Source organism: Carlito syrichta, unplaced genomic scaffold (assembly GCF_000164805.1).
Source record: "Carlito syrichta isolate Samal-C Ts95f unplaced genomic scaffold, Tarsius_syrichta-2.0.1 Scaffold301761, whole genome shotgun sequence".
Taxonomy (NCBI): Eukaryota; Metazoa; Chordata; class Mammalia; order Primates; family Tarsiidae; genus Carlito; species Carlito syrichta.
In genome coordinates, this window is record NW_007245857.1 from 106,756 (window position 1) to 123,395 (window position 16,640).

The 16,640-nt window shown below is 37.5% G+C and overlaps 1 protein-coding gene across 1 annotated transcript in view; it reads right to left on the reverse strand.

The window, feature by feature from the left end:
• Window positions 1-16,640, reverse strand: part of ATXN10 (ataxin 10) — a 133,468-nt gene that overhangs the window by 83,014 nt on the left and 33,814 nt on the right. Inside the window, exon 5 of the mRNA XM_021710964.1 lies at window positions 8,301-8,381. Coding sequence (XP_021566639.1) covers window positions 8,301-8,381 — 81 coding nt within the window. The remainder of the gene's footprint in view (window positions 1-8,300; window positions 8,382-16,640) is intronic.

A 16,640-nucleotide genomic window follows, 5' to 3' on the forward strand; every position in this document is an offset into this window, starting at 1 on the left:
TGTCTGGTGTACTGACACTCAATAAACATTTGTTTAACAAACCAATAATCTTTTGTTACCAGAATAAAGCCCAATCCTGACCTTCCTACTCAGGGCCCTCTCCCTGCTCTCTTCCAAGTATCTCTTACTCCAACCCAACTAAAGTTTTCAAGGTTCCCCAAAACACACCCAAGGAATCCTTTATCTGTGCTTGCTTGAATATTCCTTCAACTAGAAAATGCCCATACTTTTTTCTCGACATATGCCTGGCAAAATCCCAACTACCCTACAGGGTCATCAAATGCCACCTCTTTCATAAAGTTTTTATCTTACTACAAAGACCATATGTGATATCTTCCTCTTCCCTCCCACCCTGAGTCCGGAAGCACTGTATTTTTTCCTCTCCTGTGGCATCTGTCAAATATATCTTTAACAGTTATAATATGCTTATTTTACCTCTCTCTACCAGTGTTCTCAAATGAGATTCACAAAAAGGCTGTAAGATCCTTGAGGGTAGGCACTGTGTCCAGTTAACCTTGGTATCTCCTAGAGCACCACAGTGTAGAGCCTTGTTCATAGCAGGCAGTCAAAAATTACTTATTGAGACGAATCAAATAAAGAAATTTTGCTATAACTAAATCCACAGAGGGGTATAGAGTGTTTGTAGTCTTTTCTTTTCCCCGTGTAAAGCACCATGTCTTTCTGCATTTAGGCTCTATTTTTTTAAATTTTAAGTGGTCAAACATATTTTAAAATTTTGCTAGTATAATCAAATTGCTTCCATGTGTGCATATGTGCAATTTAGAGGGCACAAGAAACAAAAGTATGAATCTTGAGCCAGAACATTTTTGGTTGCCATTTTCTGAAAAACAAGTTTGCTGCAGCTGGAAATCTAGCCAAGGGCATATTACCATGTGAAATATGAATCACAAGACCAATCTCCAATAAAATCTATCACCCAGTGAAACTGAGGGGTTAGGTCATCCTTCAGCTCTTCCTTCATTCATTGAACTAACAGTTATTGACTGATAATGGCGTTCAAAACAACATGCTTGACATGACAACAATATTAAAGAAACATACTGATGGCCACTCAAGAGAAATAAACAACCATATGAAAGAGAATAATCATGTATGTCTTCATATTGTGTATTGTTGGGTGTTTTAAGTTTTTTGCACATACCCAAAAATGTTATCTTACTGTAACAGACTTCAGCTGTAGGAGAAATAATGTTGCAGTTACCAGCAAAACCTGGAGTCAGACACCCTGGATTAAAATAATGGCTCTGTCACCGACTAGCTGTGTGAGTTTAGACATGCCATGTAAACCTCTCTTCTTCACTGTACATATCTACAACGTATAGACAACAACAGTACAGATCTTCTAGAATTAATATAATAATTGAGCTAATATCTATAAAGTGCTTAGAATGATACCTGACTGTTATAACAAGAATTGTGTACAAGCTTGTTAAAGAAAAAGTTTTATTCCTTTTGCAGACAACATGATTCTATATCTAGAAAACCCTAGGGAGTCTGTCAAAAACTTCTCACATTGATAAATAAGACTCTTCGCACTGATAAAGAACTTTGGTAAAGTCTCGGATTACAAAATCAATGTGCGAAAGACAGTTACATTTCTATACACCAACAAGAAGAAGGCAGAGAACCAAAAGCCACAAAAAAAAAAAAAAAAGTAACACCTTGGCAGCCATTTAACCAAAGAAGTAAAAGGCCTTTACAACAAGAACTACAGAACACTGATCAAATAAATCAAGAATGATACAAAGGGGAAAACATCCCATGCTCACAGATTGGAAGAATCCATATTGTAAAGATGTCCATCCTACCTAAGGCAATCTACAGATTCAATGCAATACCCATCAAAATACCAATAAAAATTTTCACAGATCTGGAAACAATACAGAAATTCATATAGAAGCAAAAAAAAGATCATGAGTAGCCAAAACAATCCTCAGCAAAAGGAACAAAGTGGGTGGTATCACACTTCCAGACTTCAAACTTTATTACAAGGTTACAGTAACCAAGACAGCACGGTACTGGTACAGGAACAGGCACATAGACCAATAGAATAGGACAGAGATTCCGGCAGTAAAAACACAGTCCCTCAACCAACTCATCTCCGACAAAGTCACCAATAACAATCATTGGGGAAAGCAGACCATATTTAATAAATGGTGCTCATAAAACTGGCTAACCACATGCAGAAGAATGAAACTGGACCCCTACCTATCACCATATGCAAAAATCAACTCAAAATGGATCAAGAACCTAAATGTAAAACTTCAAATTCTTAAGAATCCTAGAAGAAAATGTAGGAAACACCCTTCTGGACATCAGAGTAGGCAATGAATTCATGACCAAGTCCCCAAAAGCAAATGCTACAAAAGCTAAGATAGACAGATAGGACCTCATCAAATTGAAAAGCTTTTGTGCAGCAAAATAAACCATCAAGAGAGTTAAAAGACAACCCATAAAATGGGAAAAAAAATCTGTAAATTATGCATCTGACAAAGAACTAACATCCAGAATCGACAAGAAACTCAAATGAACCAAAAGGGGAAAAAAAACAAACAACCCCATTAAAAAGTGGGCAGAGAGGTGAGTGAATTGCCTGAGCCCACGGGTTCGAGACCCGTCTGGGCAACTTGGCAAGACCTCATTTCTACAATAAAAAAAAAAAAAATTAGCCAGGTGTGGTAGCGCGCACCTGTAGTTCCAGCTACTTAGAAGGCTGAGGCAGAAGGATCGCTGGAGCCCAGCAGGTCAAGGTTATAGTGGCCGGAAGCAGCCACTGCACTCCAGTCTGGGAGACAGACTGAGACTCCAACTCAAAAAAAAGGTGGGCAGAGGACATGATCAGACACTTCTGAAAAGATAACATACAAGCAGCCAACAGACACATGAAAAAATGCTCAACCTCACTAACCATCAGAGAAATGCAAATCAAACTATCACCTAACTCCAGTAAGAATGGCTATCATTAATAAGTCAAAAAACAACATGTGCTGGTGTGGCTGCAGAAAAAAAGGAACACTTCTACATTGTTGATATGGAAAGCAGTGTGGAGATTTCGAAAAAACCTAAAAATCGATCTTTCATACAATCCAGCAATCCCTTTCCTAGGAATATACCCAGAGGAACATTAAACCACTCTACCAGAAAGACACTTGCACACACATATTTATTGCCACACTATTCATAATAGCAAAAACACGGAACCAACCTAGATGTCCATCAAAAGCGGACTGGATAAAGAAAATATGGTACATATACACAATGGAATATTACACAGCCAAAAAGAAGAACAAAATCGTGGCCTTTGCAGTAACTTGGATGCAGTTGAAGACCATCATACTAAGTGAACTTTCACAGCAACAAAGAACTGAATATTTCATGTTCTCACTCATAAGTGGGCCCTGAATACTAGTCGCATTGGAAAAGGTTAAGATTGGAAGTCACTGAGCACTGTTAGGGGAAGGAGGGGGGAGGGAGAGGAGCCTGTGACAACACAATGGGTACCTGGTCCACTACAAGGAGAAGTGAGGGACAGCCAGAAGCCCAAATCCTCACTTATGTCGCAAATCCTCACTTGTAACCCACAACTCTAAAAAAGTTATATATAATGTACTCACAGTAAAAGCAATTAATACCCAGAGCCCAAAATGTAGAAGAAAGGTGATATTAGTTTTTAAAGTGGTATTTTTTAGATATAGAATGTGGTCAATTAAATGTTAATTTCTGACTTACCACAAACGAGAATTTCTGACTTACTACATATGATAATTCCAAAAACCAGAATTATTTTTTGGAAGGTTTCTTATAATACAACAAGACTTCCCCCACGAAGTAAGTGATTGGCATCAATATACCAGCTAGCATTGCTGCAAGAGGCTGCATTCAACTTCAGTGAACTTTTGGTGAGAGATTTGTTCAATGTATTTGCCCATTTCATGGTGGGTGATTTACAAGTACACCTGCCTACACTGAGCTGAACATTCAGCAGTCTTTGACCAAAAACTACATGTCTCCCATACCCCACCGTCCCTATTCACCAGATCTTGCCCCGAGCCACTATTTTTTATTTCCCCGGATGAAAAAAGTTCTCAAGGGCAAATGTTCTGCCAATGTGGAAGAGGTGAAACGAAAAACAGCAGAAGCACTAAAAGTCATCAAAATTGTCAAGTTCAAAAAAACTATTCTAAGCAGAACAAGTGTCTCAATATGTGTACTGCATCAAAAGGAGAGTACTTCAAAGGTGACTGAAGTTTAAACATGTAAGAATAAATACACAAATTTTTATAAATAAATTCCACTTTGGGAGGAGTCCCCCCCCATTCTCTTATAAAATAAGCATTTTGAAGAGAAAAAAGTCTTATCCTAAAGTATCATGCTAATATCTCATTATGCCTAGAAAGATTAACTTAAAATTTGGTGCCCAAAGATGATAGGCTCTCTTCCCTTCCCTTCCATTCCAAAAATAGCCTTGCTGTGTCCTGGAGTTCTGAGCTTCTGCTGGCAATTGGGCACAAGCAAAAACGCAGACACAGAGGAATCTCTCGACTATCCTCAAAATACTGGGGAATATAAAACTGTTTTTGACTGACACCATTACTCCAAAATGACAATATTACTACCACCTATATGACAAAATGATGTGACAAAAAGCAATATCCCTTTCTCAAATACTAGTATATTGAGAAACTGATGTTTTCAGCATTTAGCACACCGTAGAAATTCAATGAATATAAGCGCTATTAAAAATTAAAGAATGTCATGATGAAAACTTGCCATGAAAAAAATTAAAAATTAAAAATTAAAGGATTGAGCTCTACAGAAATAATCTAGCAACAGCATGCTTTAATATTCTTAAGTTTTTCGATCAATAAAAATTTACATCACACACCTCCAAAAGTCATACTAGATATTAAATATTAACAAAATTTGTTTTCTTTTCTTTAGATAAGAAATAATAGATAATCTAATTTTTCTTACCATACTCAACAGGCTGGTCTTGCACACCCCACTCTGGAGACAATTGCTATAGAAAACAACTACAAAATGATGGCTATTTACTGCATAAAGGACAGAGAATTAAAGAGGGCAGCAGTACTGCTGAGCAATTATTCACATTTTGTGAATGAGAAGCGAGACTCAGGAAAGTGACTATGGAAGTTTCTCCATGTTCTACCCCAGCCCTGGCAGCTCAATTTAGGCACATTTCCAGGGTGTAAGCGGTACAGAGATTTCCATATCACCATGTGATACCTTTTCCCCCGGAACAGGAATAAAATAAGGAAGAGAGTTAGGTATGGCCAAGCTGATGGTTACAATTAAGAAGCAATAGTATGAAAAGGAAGAACAAGGCTAGATGATTCCCGCATCCTGATTTTTAAAACTTACTGCAAAGCTACAGTAATCAAAACAGTATGGCACTGACATAAAGAAAGACGTAAATGAATGCAACAGAATAGAAAGCCCCCAAATAAACCCTCACATACACAGTCAAATGATCTAAGACAAAGGTACCAAGAACATTCGTTTGGGAAATGACAGTCTTTTCAACAAATGGTGCTGGAAAAATAGATATCCTCACACAAGAGAATGAAGATAGATCTTAACTAATGCCATATATGAAAATTAACTCAAAATGAATAAAAGACCTAAATGTGAGATCTATAACAATAAAACTCATAGAAGAAAACAGGTCGAAAGCCTCACAACATTGGATTTGGCTATGATTTCTTGGCTATAACACCAAAGGCACAGGCAACAAAAGAAAAGACGACCAAATTAGACTTCATGAAAAATTTTTTAAGTTGTTCATCAAAAAATAACAAAGGAGTTAAAATGAAACCCACAGAATGTGAGAACATAATTGCAAATCATATTTCTGATAAGGGGTTAATATCCAGTATATATAAGAACTCCTAAATTTCCACAAAAATAAAATTAAAAAACTGATTCAAAAATGGACAATGAACTTTGCTATGATTTGAATGCCTGTCCCCTCTGAAACTCATGTTGAAATTTAATTGCCATTGTAATAATATTAAGAAGCAAATAGGTAATGAGGGCTCCACCCACATGAATGGATTAATGCCGTGATTGTGGGAGCATGTTGTTATCAAGCAAGCCTGGCCCCTTTTGGTTTCTCTTATCACATGCACACGCTTGCCCTCGTGCCTTCCACCATGGGATAATACAGCAAAGTCACCAGATGCCAGCACCATGCTCCTGGACTTTCCCAGCCTCCAGAACAGTGAGAAATACATTTCTTTTCTTTATAAATACCTCTTCTCAGATAATTGTCATTGCAGCAGAAAATGGACAAAGACAGTGGCTGTGCCATTTTACCTCCCCACCAACAGTGCACAGGATTCCAATTTCTCCACATCCTTCCCAAAACTTGTCATTTCCTGTTTTTTTGATAGTAGCCATCCTAATGTACATGAAATGCATTTCACTGTAGTTTATTACTTAATGGGTACAGAGTTTCAGATCTGCAAGATGAAAAAGTTCTGGACATTGGCTGCATAACAATGTGAACATACTTAGTACTATTGAACTGTACTCTGAAACATGGCTACAACAGAAGCAGGACACAGTGGCATTTGCCTGTAGTCCCAGCTACACAAGAGGATGAGGCAGGAGGACTGCTTTAGACCAGGAGTTCAAGAATGTAGTAAGCTATGGTCGTGCCTGTGAATAGCTACTGCACTCTAGCCTGGGTAACATGGCAAGACCCCATCTCATAACTTTTTTCATTAAAAAGGGTTACAATGGTAACTTTTATGTGTATTTTACCCAAAGATGTCATAAGATAAACTAAGACTGTGACAAAAAAGAGAATAAATTCATAAGACATTGAGATGGTATAACTAATGAGGTTTACTGACCAGTATGAACTGGAAAGTTGAAGAAGAGAAGCTGAGGATAACCTTAAGGTTTCCAACTCATAAAATGATATTACACTGATCAGTCTACAATATGAACATCTTACTGAATAATAAAATTCATTCATTCACTCATGCTTACATTGAAAATCTTTTTTTTTTTTCCTTTCCGAGCTACTGCTATGTGCCAAGCACTAACTGGAAATGCAGAATGAAGATTAAAAGGGATGAATTACTGCTCTAGGGTACCAACAATCTAATGGAAGTGTGCTACAATAACAAGCAGGTATGTGACATGACACAATGTATGATGAATAATATGATGACATGACAGCACTTCTCCTTTGAAAGAAAAGTAAACCCAGAGGTGAGGGCATCAGTGAAGTGATAATTGAGTGCACCTTGTATGAAGTAAGGAAGCACATGCTACAACTTTTTTATCAATAAAATGGGAAATTTTTAGTCTATACTCTCATTTATTTATGTAATGAATCAGTTTAAAATAGAACATTTGTCAGGAATATGGAAAATATAACTTTGAATACTAAAATGCAATCACACTGCACATTTACCTTGTATTCAAGTATTCCTTACTGCTAAGCAATTACTAATTTCTAGCACTATATATTTTATTTTTAATTTTAGATTTTAAAAAACCACAAACAATTCAGAGGTATATGTATGGGGGGCATTGGAATTGGATTTATAAATACTTTATAAATTCTAAAACTATCAAAAAAACAGAAAATAACAAGTTTTTTGTCCTAAGAAAACAGAATAGAATAGAAAGTGTACTACAATTTTTTTTAGTCAATCCCCTTAATTTACATGGCAGGAAACTGAATCCAAGCAACGTAAAAAGAACTGAATACAGTCACAGAAAGAATTACGATCACAACAAGGCACAGAGCCCAAGTCTTTGCACTGCTAGGTCACTCATTGCTCTTCCTACTACAATAACTATAAGATCGTGGACACGTTATCAGTTTTCTCTTAGTCTAAATTACCAATCAAAAACTACAAACCCAGAAGAGTATATCCCAAATAATCACACCAGTGATATGAACAAATGAGCACATCTCAAATACATAACTACACTATATAGTAGCATAAATTACTATTATAAAGTCCAGGCACATGCATAAGATTTTGTTCTTGACTTTTAAAAAATATGCATTTACTGAATAATAGTGCCAACCTGGATTCTGCAATCCTACATAAATCACTGTCTGTTGTGGCTAAGCTGTAATGTTAACCAACCAATTTAAAACCATTACCAGCACAGAAACATGTATTTAGAGATTTTGTGCCAACTAAGAAACCACACAGCTTTTCAGTCATGTACACAGGATACCCTATATGGAATGCTAAATACTCAAAACCACAGTGGTTTTGGGGGGTTACCTTTCTTGATTGCTCAGTTTGGGAAACATGGCTTGCACCAATTCCGGGCTTTTCAGAAAGTGGTCTGTAATAATCAAGAACCTAAGGAAAAAAGGGGGGAAGTTTAGTTACTAGAAACATAGTAAAAGACATATAAACTTACCTGCTTTACAGGCATATCTTAGACATAAAAGCATTTCTTTTTAATGAATTTTTTAATTGCTTATAAATGTTCTAGGAGGTTCACATAGTATTATTATTCTACTAGCAGCTAAAAGGGAAAAAAGCAAAGTATTTTTCTCCAACTTTACTTCTGAAAAGTTTATTTAAATAATATAAATTTATTCAACTGGAAGAAAGGGCCTACTATAGCTATAGATGAAAAGGAAAACTTCTTCACTATAGCCTAAACAGCAAAATGAAATTTAGCAACAAATTCAAGTATAAACAGAAAAATAATATTAAATGATTTACTCAGAAGCTTAGTGCTATGATTAACCAGAGAGATGGACATGTCCTACTTTCATTTAAACATATGCCAACACCACAGTGATGAATACTGGCTTGATTATCCACTTTTCAAGAGATCTCAAGTTACCACGAAAACATTCTCATTGTCAAACAATGCATTCATCTAAACTTAGAGATCAACTATGGAGACCTCAAGGCAAAGATTATAGGCATATTTCTTCAAAGTATCCCTGTGACAACTAAAAAGATTGAATAGTATTATTAATTAATTCTGAATTATATTTGCCAGAGGGCATCTGAGGGAAAGATTTAAGAACTAAGAAATACACTGTATATAACCAGGTTATAGTAATAAGCCTTGACTGTAAGCATTAAATATATTGACATACAGTTTAGTTAATCACTTGTTAACAAATAAAATAATACAATAAAATTATATCTTTCAGTATGATAAACAAATGAAGCATATTCACTACCATAATATATTGTCACTTCATATAAAAGTAGAATCTAAATACATATTCTATTTCTTCTATAGCACTTTTTAAAATTATAGATTTAGGGGGTACAAGTGCAGTTTTAGTTCATGGATACATTGCCTAGGGATGCAGTCAGGGCTTTGGTGCAGCCATCACCTGTATGGTGTACACTGTACTCATTAAGTAGTTTCTCATCCTTCACCCCATCTCACCCCCCTACCCTTCTCAGTCTTCAATGTCTATTATTGCATTCTCTATGTCCATGTGTACATATGATTCAGCTCCCACTTATATAAATGAGAACATGTGGTATTTGACTTTCTGGGTTATTTCAATAATATAATGGCCTCATACCTTGAAAACCCAAGAGAATCTGTCAAAAACCTCCTTGTACTGATAAAGGACTTTGGCAGTCTCAGGGTATAAAACCAATGTGCAAAAGACAGTTGCATTTCTATATATCAGTAACAAACAAATAGGAATCCAAATAAAAGCACAATCCCATTCACAACAGCCAGGAAAAAAACCAAATACTTTGGCATCTTTCTAACCAGAGATGTGAAAGACCTTTACAATTAAAACTACAAAACACTGCTCAAAGAAATCAAAGATGACACAAACAAATGGAAAAATATTCCAAATATTCTCTTGGATTGGAAGAATCAGCATTGTTAAGATGTCCATCCTACAAAGAAATCTACAGATTTAATGCAATACCCATTAAATTGCCAGCAGCATTCTTCTCAGACCTGGAAATGACAATACAGGAATTCATATGGAAACATAAACAACTATGAATTGCCAAAACAATCCTCTCAAAAAAAAGCAGAGCAGGAGGTATCACACTCCCAGACTTTAAATTCTATTATAAAGCTACAATAATCAAAACAGCCTGGTATTGGTACAGAAACAGGCATATAGACCAATGGAATAGGATAGAGATTCCAGAAGCAAAACCTCAATTTCTAAACCAACTCATCTTCAACAAAGCCTCTACCACCAACCACTGGGAGAAGAGAACCTATTCAGTAAATGGTGCTGGGAAAACTGGCTAACCACCTGCAGAAGATTAAAGCATGACCCCTACCTATTACCATACACAAAAATCAACTCTAAATGGATCAAAGACCTAAACGTAAAACCTCAAACTATAAGAACCTTAGAAAATGCAGGAGACACTCTTATGGAAATTGGAAGTGGCAACCAATTCCTGATCAAAATTCCAAGTGCCCATGCCATAAGAGATAAGATAGACAAATGGGACCTCATCAAACTGACAAGCTTCTGCAAAGCCAAAGAAACTATCAAGAGAGCAGGGAGACAGCCCACAGACTGGGAAAAAACATTTGCCAACTCTATATCTGACAAAGGCCTAAAATCTAGGATCTACAAGGAACTCAAACGTGCTGAAAAGAAAAAAACAAACAGCCCCATTACAAAGTGGGCAAAAAATATGAATAGACAGCTCTCCAAAGAAGACTTACAAGCAGCCAACAGATACATGAAAAAATGCTCGGCCTCACTAGTCATCAGAGAAGTGCAAATTAAAATGACACTGAGATATCATCTAACTCCAGTCAGGATGCCTATCATCAATAACTCAAAAAACAACAGATGCTGGAGAGGATGCATCGAAAAGGGAACACTTATCAATATTGGTGGGAGTGTAAACTAGCACAGCCTCTGTAGAAAACAGTGTGGCGATTCCTAAAAGATCTAAAAATTGACCCTCCATACGACCCTGCAATCCTCCTACTAGGAATATACTCGCAAGAACTCAAATCACTCTACAAAAAGATACCTACACATGTAGGTTTATCACAGCATTGTTCACAACAGCAGGAACATGGAACCAACTATGCTGCCCATCAAAAGAGGACTGGATAAAAAAAATGTGGTACATATACACGATGGAATACTATGCAGTCATAAAGAACAAAATCATGAACTTCACAGCAACCTGGATGGACTTAGAGACCATAATACTGAGTGATCTTTCACAGAAACAAAGAGCTGAGTATCACATGTTCTCACTCATAAGCGGACCATGAACAACTATCGTAATATTATAAGAAAAGGATTGGCAGTAGTAGGAAACTGCCGTGAGGGGAGTGGGGATACAGAATTGGCAGTAGTGGGAATTTCCTACGGAAGGGGAGGGCATACCTCATTAACAAGGGTACCTGCATACTGAACATTTGTATACCTAACTCTGAACTGTACCCCCCATCTTTAAAATAAAAAAAAATTTAACGGAAAAAAACAACAACAAAAAAAACCATAACGGCCTCTAGTTCCATTCATGCTGTTGCAAAAGACATGATTTCATTCTTTTTTTATGGCTGAGTAGTATTCCATGGTATGTATACCATTTTCTTTATCTAATCATTTGCTGATGGACACATAGGTTGATTCCATATTGGGAACAGTGCTGCGATAAACATATGAGTACAGGTATCTTTTCAGTAGTGATTTATTTCCTTTTGGTAGATACCCAGTAGTGTGATTGATGGATCGAATAGTTCTATTTTTGGTTCTTTGAGAAATCGCTCTACTGTTTTCCATAGAGGTTGCTTCTTCTACAATATTCAAAATAGCTGCTCAAGACTTTCATGTAAAACATTTCCAGCAATAATGAGGAATATTCAAAATTCTCAAACAATAATCATATCAATCTATGTAGGTCATTAAGCCACAGTGGAAATCCATGCAATCCAAGCTGGATACACAAGCAAAACCGGGACCCTAAAGCTCATGTATAACCCAACTACTTGGAACTCAAACCATTTCACAAGTTTTAAAGTAGCATCTAATCATTGTCACATACTTCATCATGGTAATTTAATCAACATCTAATGTTCTTGCCTGTTTTTTATTGTCTCCACCAATCTTACTTACATTACTTATAATAAAATAGCTAACATTTTGTATAGTGTTTACTATGAGCCAAGCATCACTTTAAGGAACAGTTAAGTACTCAAAACATGCTTGATATTTTTCTTCAAAACACATCATATCTGACATATGTTATAAATTTGAGTTTTTTAATTCATTATGTCTCTCCCACAAAACTATATTATTTGATTAATTTTTGAAGCCCTAGTCCCATAAACAGTGCCTGGTACACTTCAAAAACTTAATCAACATTTACTAAATTAATTACTCAATTAATTTTTTTAATGGGTCTAAGTTTTCTGAGTTTTCTAGAAACATACACAAAGTAGGAGCAATTTCTGTCTCACAGGTTCTGCAAAATTAAGCAAAACAGATCCTCATGAAAAGGGCAATGAGTCCTTGTATGAGACCAAAGCCCCTCTGCTGTGACGGGGTGAACAATGTCTCAGCAACATCTGCACAGCAGACTCACGACAAGATCACTACAGAGCTGCTATGGGTCCCAATCCAAAGGTTAAGTCTGTGTCCAGGTCACCCTCTGAGACCCCAGGACAATGGGTTATGCACCTTTAGGGGCAAAGATGGACTGCCCATTTTCAGGTAAATTTCCTACATTTTCTGCTGCACTTTTGAGTTACTCAGACAAATACTGAGTGGCAAAGACATCAAAAGTTAACAACTCAAATGCCAAAATATACACTTTAAAAGTAATCAAAGCTGGACCAAAGAAAATACACAAATCAAAACTCAAAGTCAACTGGGGCAGGTGGCTCATGCCTGTAATCCCTAGGGCTTTGGGAGGCCAAGAGAGAAGGACCACTTGAGACCACCCTAAGCAACACAGTGAGACCCCCATCTCTAAAAAAACTTTAAAGGTAGCCAGTGGCTTATAGCTTGGGTCCCAGCCACTCAGGAGACCTAGGCAGGAAGATAGCTTGAGGGCAGAGGAGACCAGCCTGAACAACACAGTAAGACTTTGTCTATGAAAAATGAACTAGGGTGGTAGCATGTACTTGTAGTCCTATCTACTCAGGAACCTGAGGCAGAGGAATGATTGAACCCAACAGATCAAGGTTACAATGGGTTATGATCTGCACCACTGTACTATGGCCTGGGTGACAGAGTAAGATCCAGTCGCTTATTTAAAAGAAAAAAAAAAAGTCGCTTACAGAAAAAAAAAAACACAAAGAAGAAGAAGGCAAAGCCACTACAGCAAAGGGCAAGAATAACATTGTCCCATGATGCTACATGCATAAGGGTTAAGGAAGTACCCCATGCAAGGCTCAAGTGGACTGACGGCTAAAGAGGCAGTTTTGCTGCCCAACAGTTCTTGTGACAAACCAAGCACTCAGTAAGCTTACAGCCATGGCCTTTTACAAAGCATATGAGACATGGAATTCAAAAGTCTGATCTAAATCAATTCCTTCACTTTAGAAATAAGAAAAGAGATGCCCATAGAAGTTTAGCATCTTGGTGATGTACTCAGTTCCTGCCTTGTCAATCCCTTCTAGAATGTTCTCTAGAGCATGTGAGCTACCCAAGCAGGCTATATGGAAAGAAGTTTCAGGTGAACTTAAATCCTAAATTAAAGTCTACTTCTTCAAGTCACCTTAGCTCAAAATGATCAGAGGTGAAATTCATTTATTTACTCATTCTTCCACTGAATATAAATAGTAAACATCTACTAGTGAGTGAAGATAGTGGCATTTTTACTTTTACTTGAGAACTGTTTGGAAGAATAATTGTCACTCATATTCATATATATTTACAAATATAGGCTGTGAGGACAGCTATACAAATTGGAATTCTTTCCTAAACCACTTTTCAACCCAAAATGTAACGCATAATACTGACTGCAAATATCAGACACGCAAAATGATGATGAAAGGACAATGAGTACCCGGGCTCGGTGGCTCAGCCTGTAATTCTGCGCCTTGGGAGGCTGAGGTGAGTGGATTGCCTGAACCCGTGGGTTCAAGACCCACCTGGGCAACTTGGCGAGACCTCATCTCTACAATAAAAATCAAAAAAATTAGCCAGACATGGTAGCGCGCGCCTGTAGTTCCAGCTACTTGGAAGGCTGAGGTGGAAGGATCGCCGGAGCTCAGCAGGTCGAGGCTGCAGTGGCCAGGAGGGGCCACAGTCTGGGCGACAGAGTGAGACTCCAACTCAAAAAAAAAAAAAGGAAAGAACAATGAGTACATTTTTTTCTTCTAACTTGAAAATAATAACTTAATATGTATAACCATAAGATATCAGTTTAAAAAAATGGTAGTTAAGTAGTTGTCAATTATGTATATATGTTATCAAGTATGTTGTTATATGATAGTTATCCTTAAAAATCACAGGTTTTAACTGCACAGGTCTACTTATACGTGGTTTTTTATCAAAAAAAAAAAAGTAAATTCTTTTTTTTTTTTTTTTTGAGTTGCAGTCTCACTCACCCAGAATGGAGTGCAGTGGCATGCTCCTGGCCACAGCAGCCTCGTCCTGCCGGGCTCCGGTTATCCTTCCACCTCAGCCTTCCAAGTGGCTGGAACTACAGGCGCACGCTACCACGCCCAGCTAGTTTTTGATTTATTGTAAAGACAAGGTCTTGCCAAGTTGCCCGGGCAGGTCTCGAACCCGCAGGCTCAGGCAATCCACTCGTCTCGGCCTCCCAAAGTGCTGGGATTGATTACAGGCTGAGTCACTGAGCCCGGCTAGGAGTAAATTCTTGTAACGTACTTACAAAAAGTTAAACTGTCAACTCTCACTCAGAATTCACTGTATTTACATTCTGACCAAATATCTGCTCAAGGAAAATCAAAGATGGAGACTTTTACAACAGGAAGAGATCTAAACATGTTCAATATTTTCTAACTTACAGACTTAAAATTTGTGATTACATTCTGTTGCAGAGCTACTATTTCTGTAAATTCAGAAATTCTGTGGTAATAATACTATGAGGAAGGCAAAGTTCCACTAATTTGGAGCTTAAGATGCCACAAGAGCATTTAGAGTCTGTTAAGTAATACACAAGAAATAATGCAGCTTTATGGAAGAGAGAACAAACTGTCTAGAGGGAGTCAAAAATACATTCTACCCAAGGCAGATGTGGAAGTAGAAAGGGAATCAGAGAAGCACATATTTATTCTGCAAAAGGAAAAAAACTAGAAATGTGATACCTTCCTAAGACGTATATTTCACACACACACACACACACACACACACACACACACACACACACGGGCTGAACTCACTCCCTTGAGTGCACAAGGGTAACAGTTTACTGATTCAATGGTGATGCATCCTCTTCTAGAAAAAAAACTTACAATCTGGAAAAAAAAACACAATAGTAGATAGGATTTCCTGAATGCTATGGCCCAGAGGGGCCAAAAGGCGAAATGCCATTACACACACACACATTAATTCCATACTCTCAGGGAGGCAGCAGCTGTAAAAGCATAAATTTTGATCTCAGAAAGAGCTGGGCCTGAGTTTCAGTCCTAACACTCACTGACACTGGATATGACATCTCAACACTCTCAGCATTATCATAGTATTCTGCTTCTCCTGCTTTTAGCAATAATGTGCCAGGATTCAACTCCAAGAAAAATAAATTAAATTAAACGATAGCTCCCTCCTGAAGCAGCAGCAGATGATGAAAAGTAGTCATTCATTCACCCAACTCTTGCTGAGGTCTTGTGGCTGTCTGCCACTTTTTCTTTCCTGTCCAGCATCCCTATTATCCTTCTTTGGATAACAAGAATTATTTGTCCCTCAAGAATGAGCCCAAACCTGCCAGATAGAGCTGTCAGCTACACAGCTCCAACAGCCCTGCCCACGGAAGGGAACACATGGCCCAATACCCCTCCAATCAGGACTGGCCCAAAAGAGGATCACGTGCACAACTTGAAAGATCCATCTGTTTTTTGGGGTTTGTTTTTTAATTAGAAAATATAGTTTATTTAAAAGTAAATGAGAGAGAGAGAGGAGAGAGAGAGAAAGAAGATTCATCTCCCAAAGGTGGGGGAGGGGGCCAAAGCCAGGAAGCATGGCGATAGCCACAGCTCAAAGAGTACATGGCCACACTAGAGTATAGAAAGGCAATGGCCCATCTGGTTAACTCCCAAACTTCTCAATATATTTGGCAGTCAATGTTTACAGAGGAAAAGTTTTTATTTGTATCCTAAAGCATTCCATACTTTACACAAAAAGATATATGTATACAAACACACACACAAAAATCAAAAGTTGCATTTTACATACAATTAGTAGAAAGTCAGAACTGGTCTAAGAAGCACTTCTGAGATAATGGTGGCATTAAGAAGCTCCAAGTTCCTGCATACAAAGCCAATGGTTTGCTGACAACTATCTTAATTCTCTGGCAGTTTCCTCCAATGGTAACATCTTGTAAAACAATAGCATATGACAACCCAGATATCAACACTGATACAATCCACAAATCTTACTCAGATTTCTCAGGTTTACTTGTACTTGTCAGAGGAAGAGGGAGAGGGGAGAGGGAAGAAGG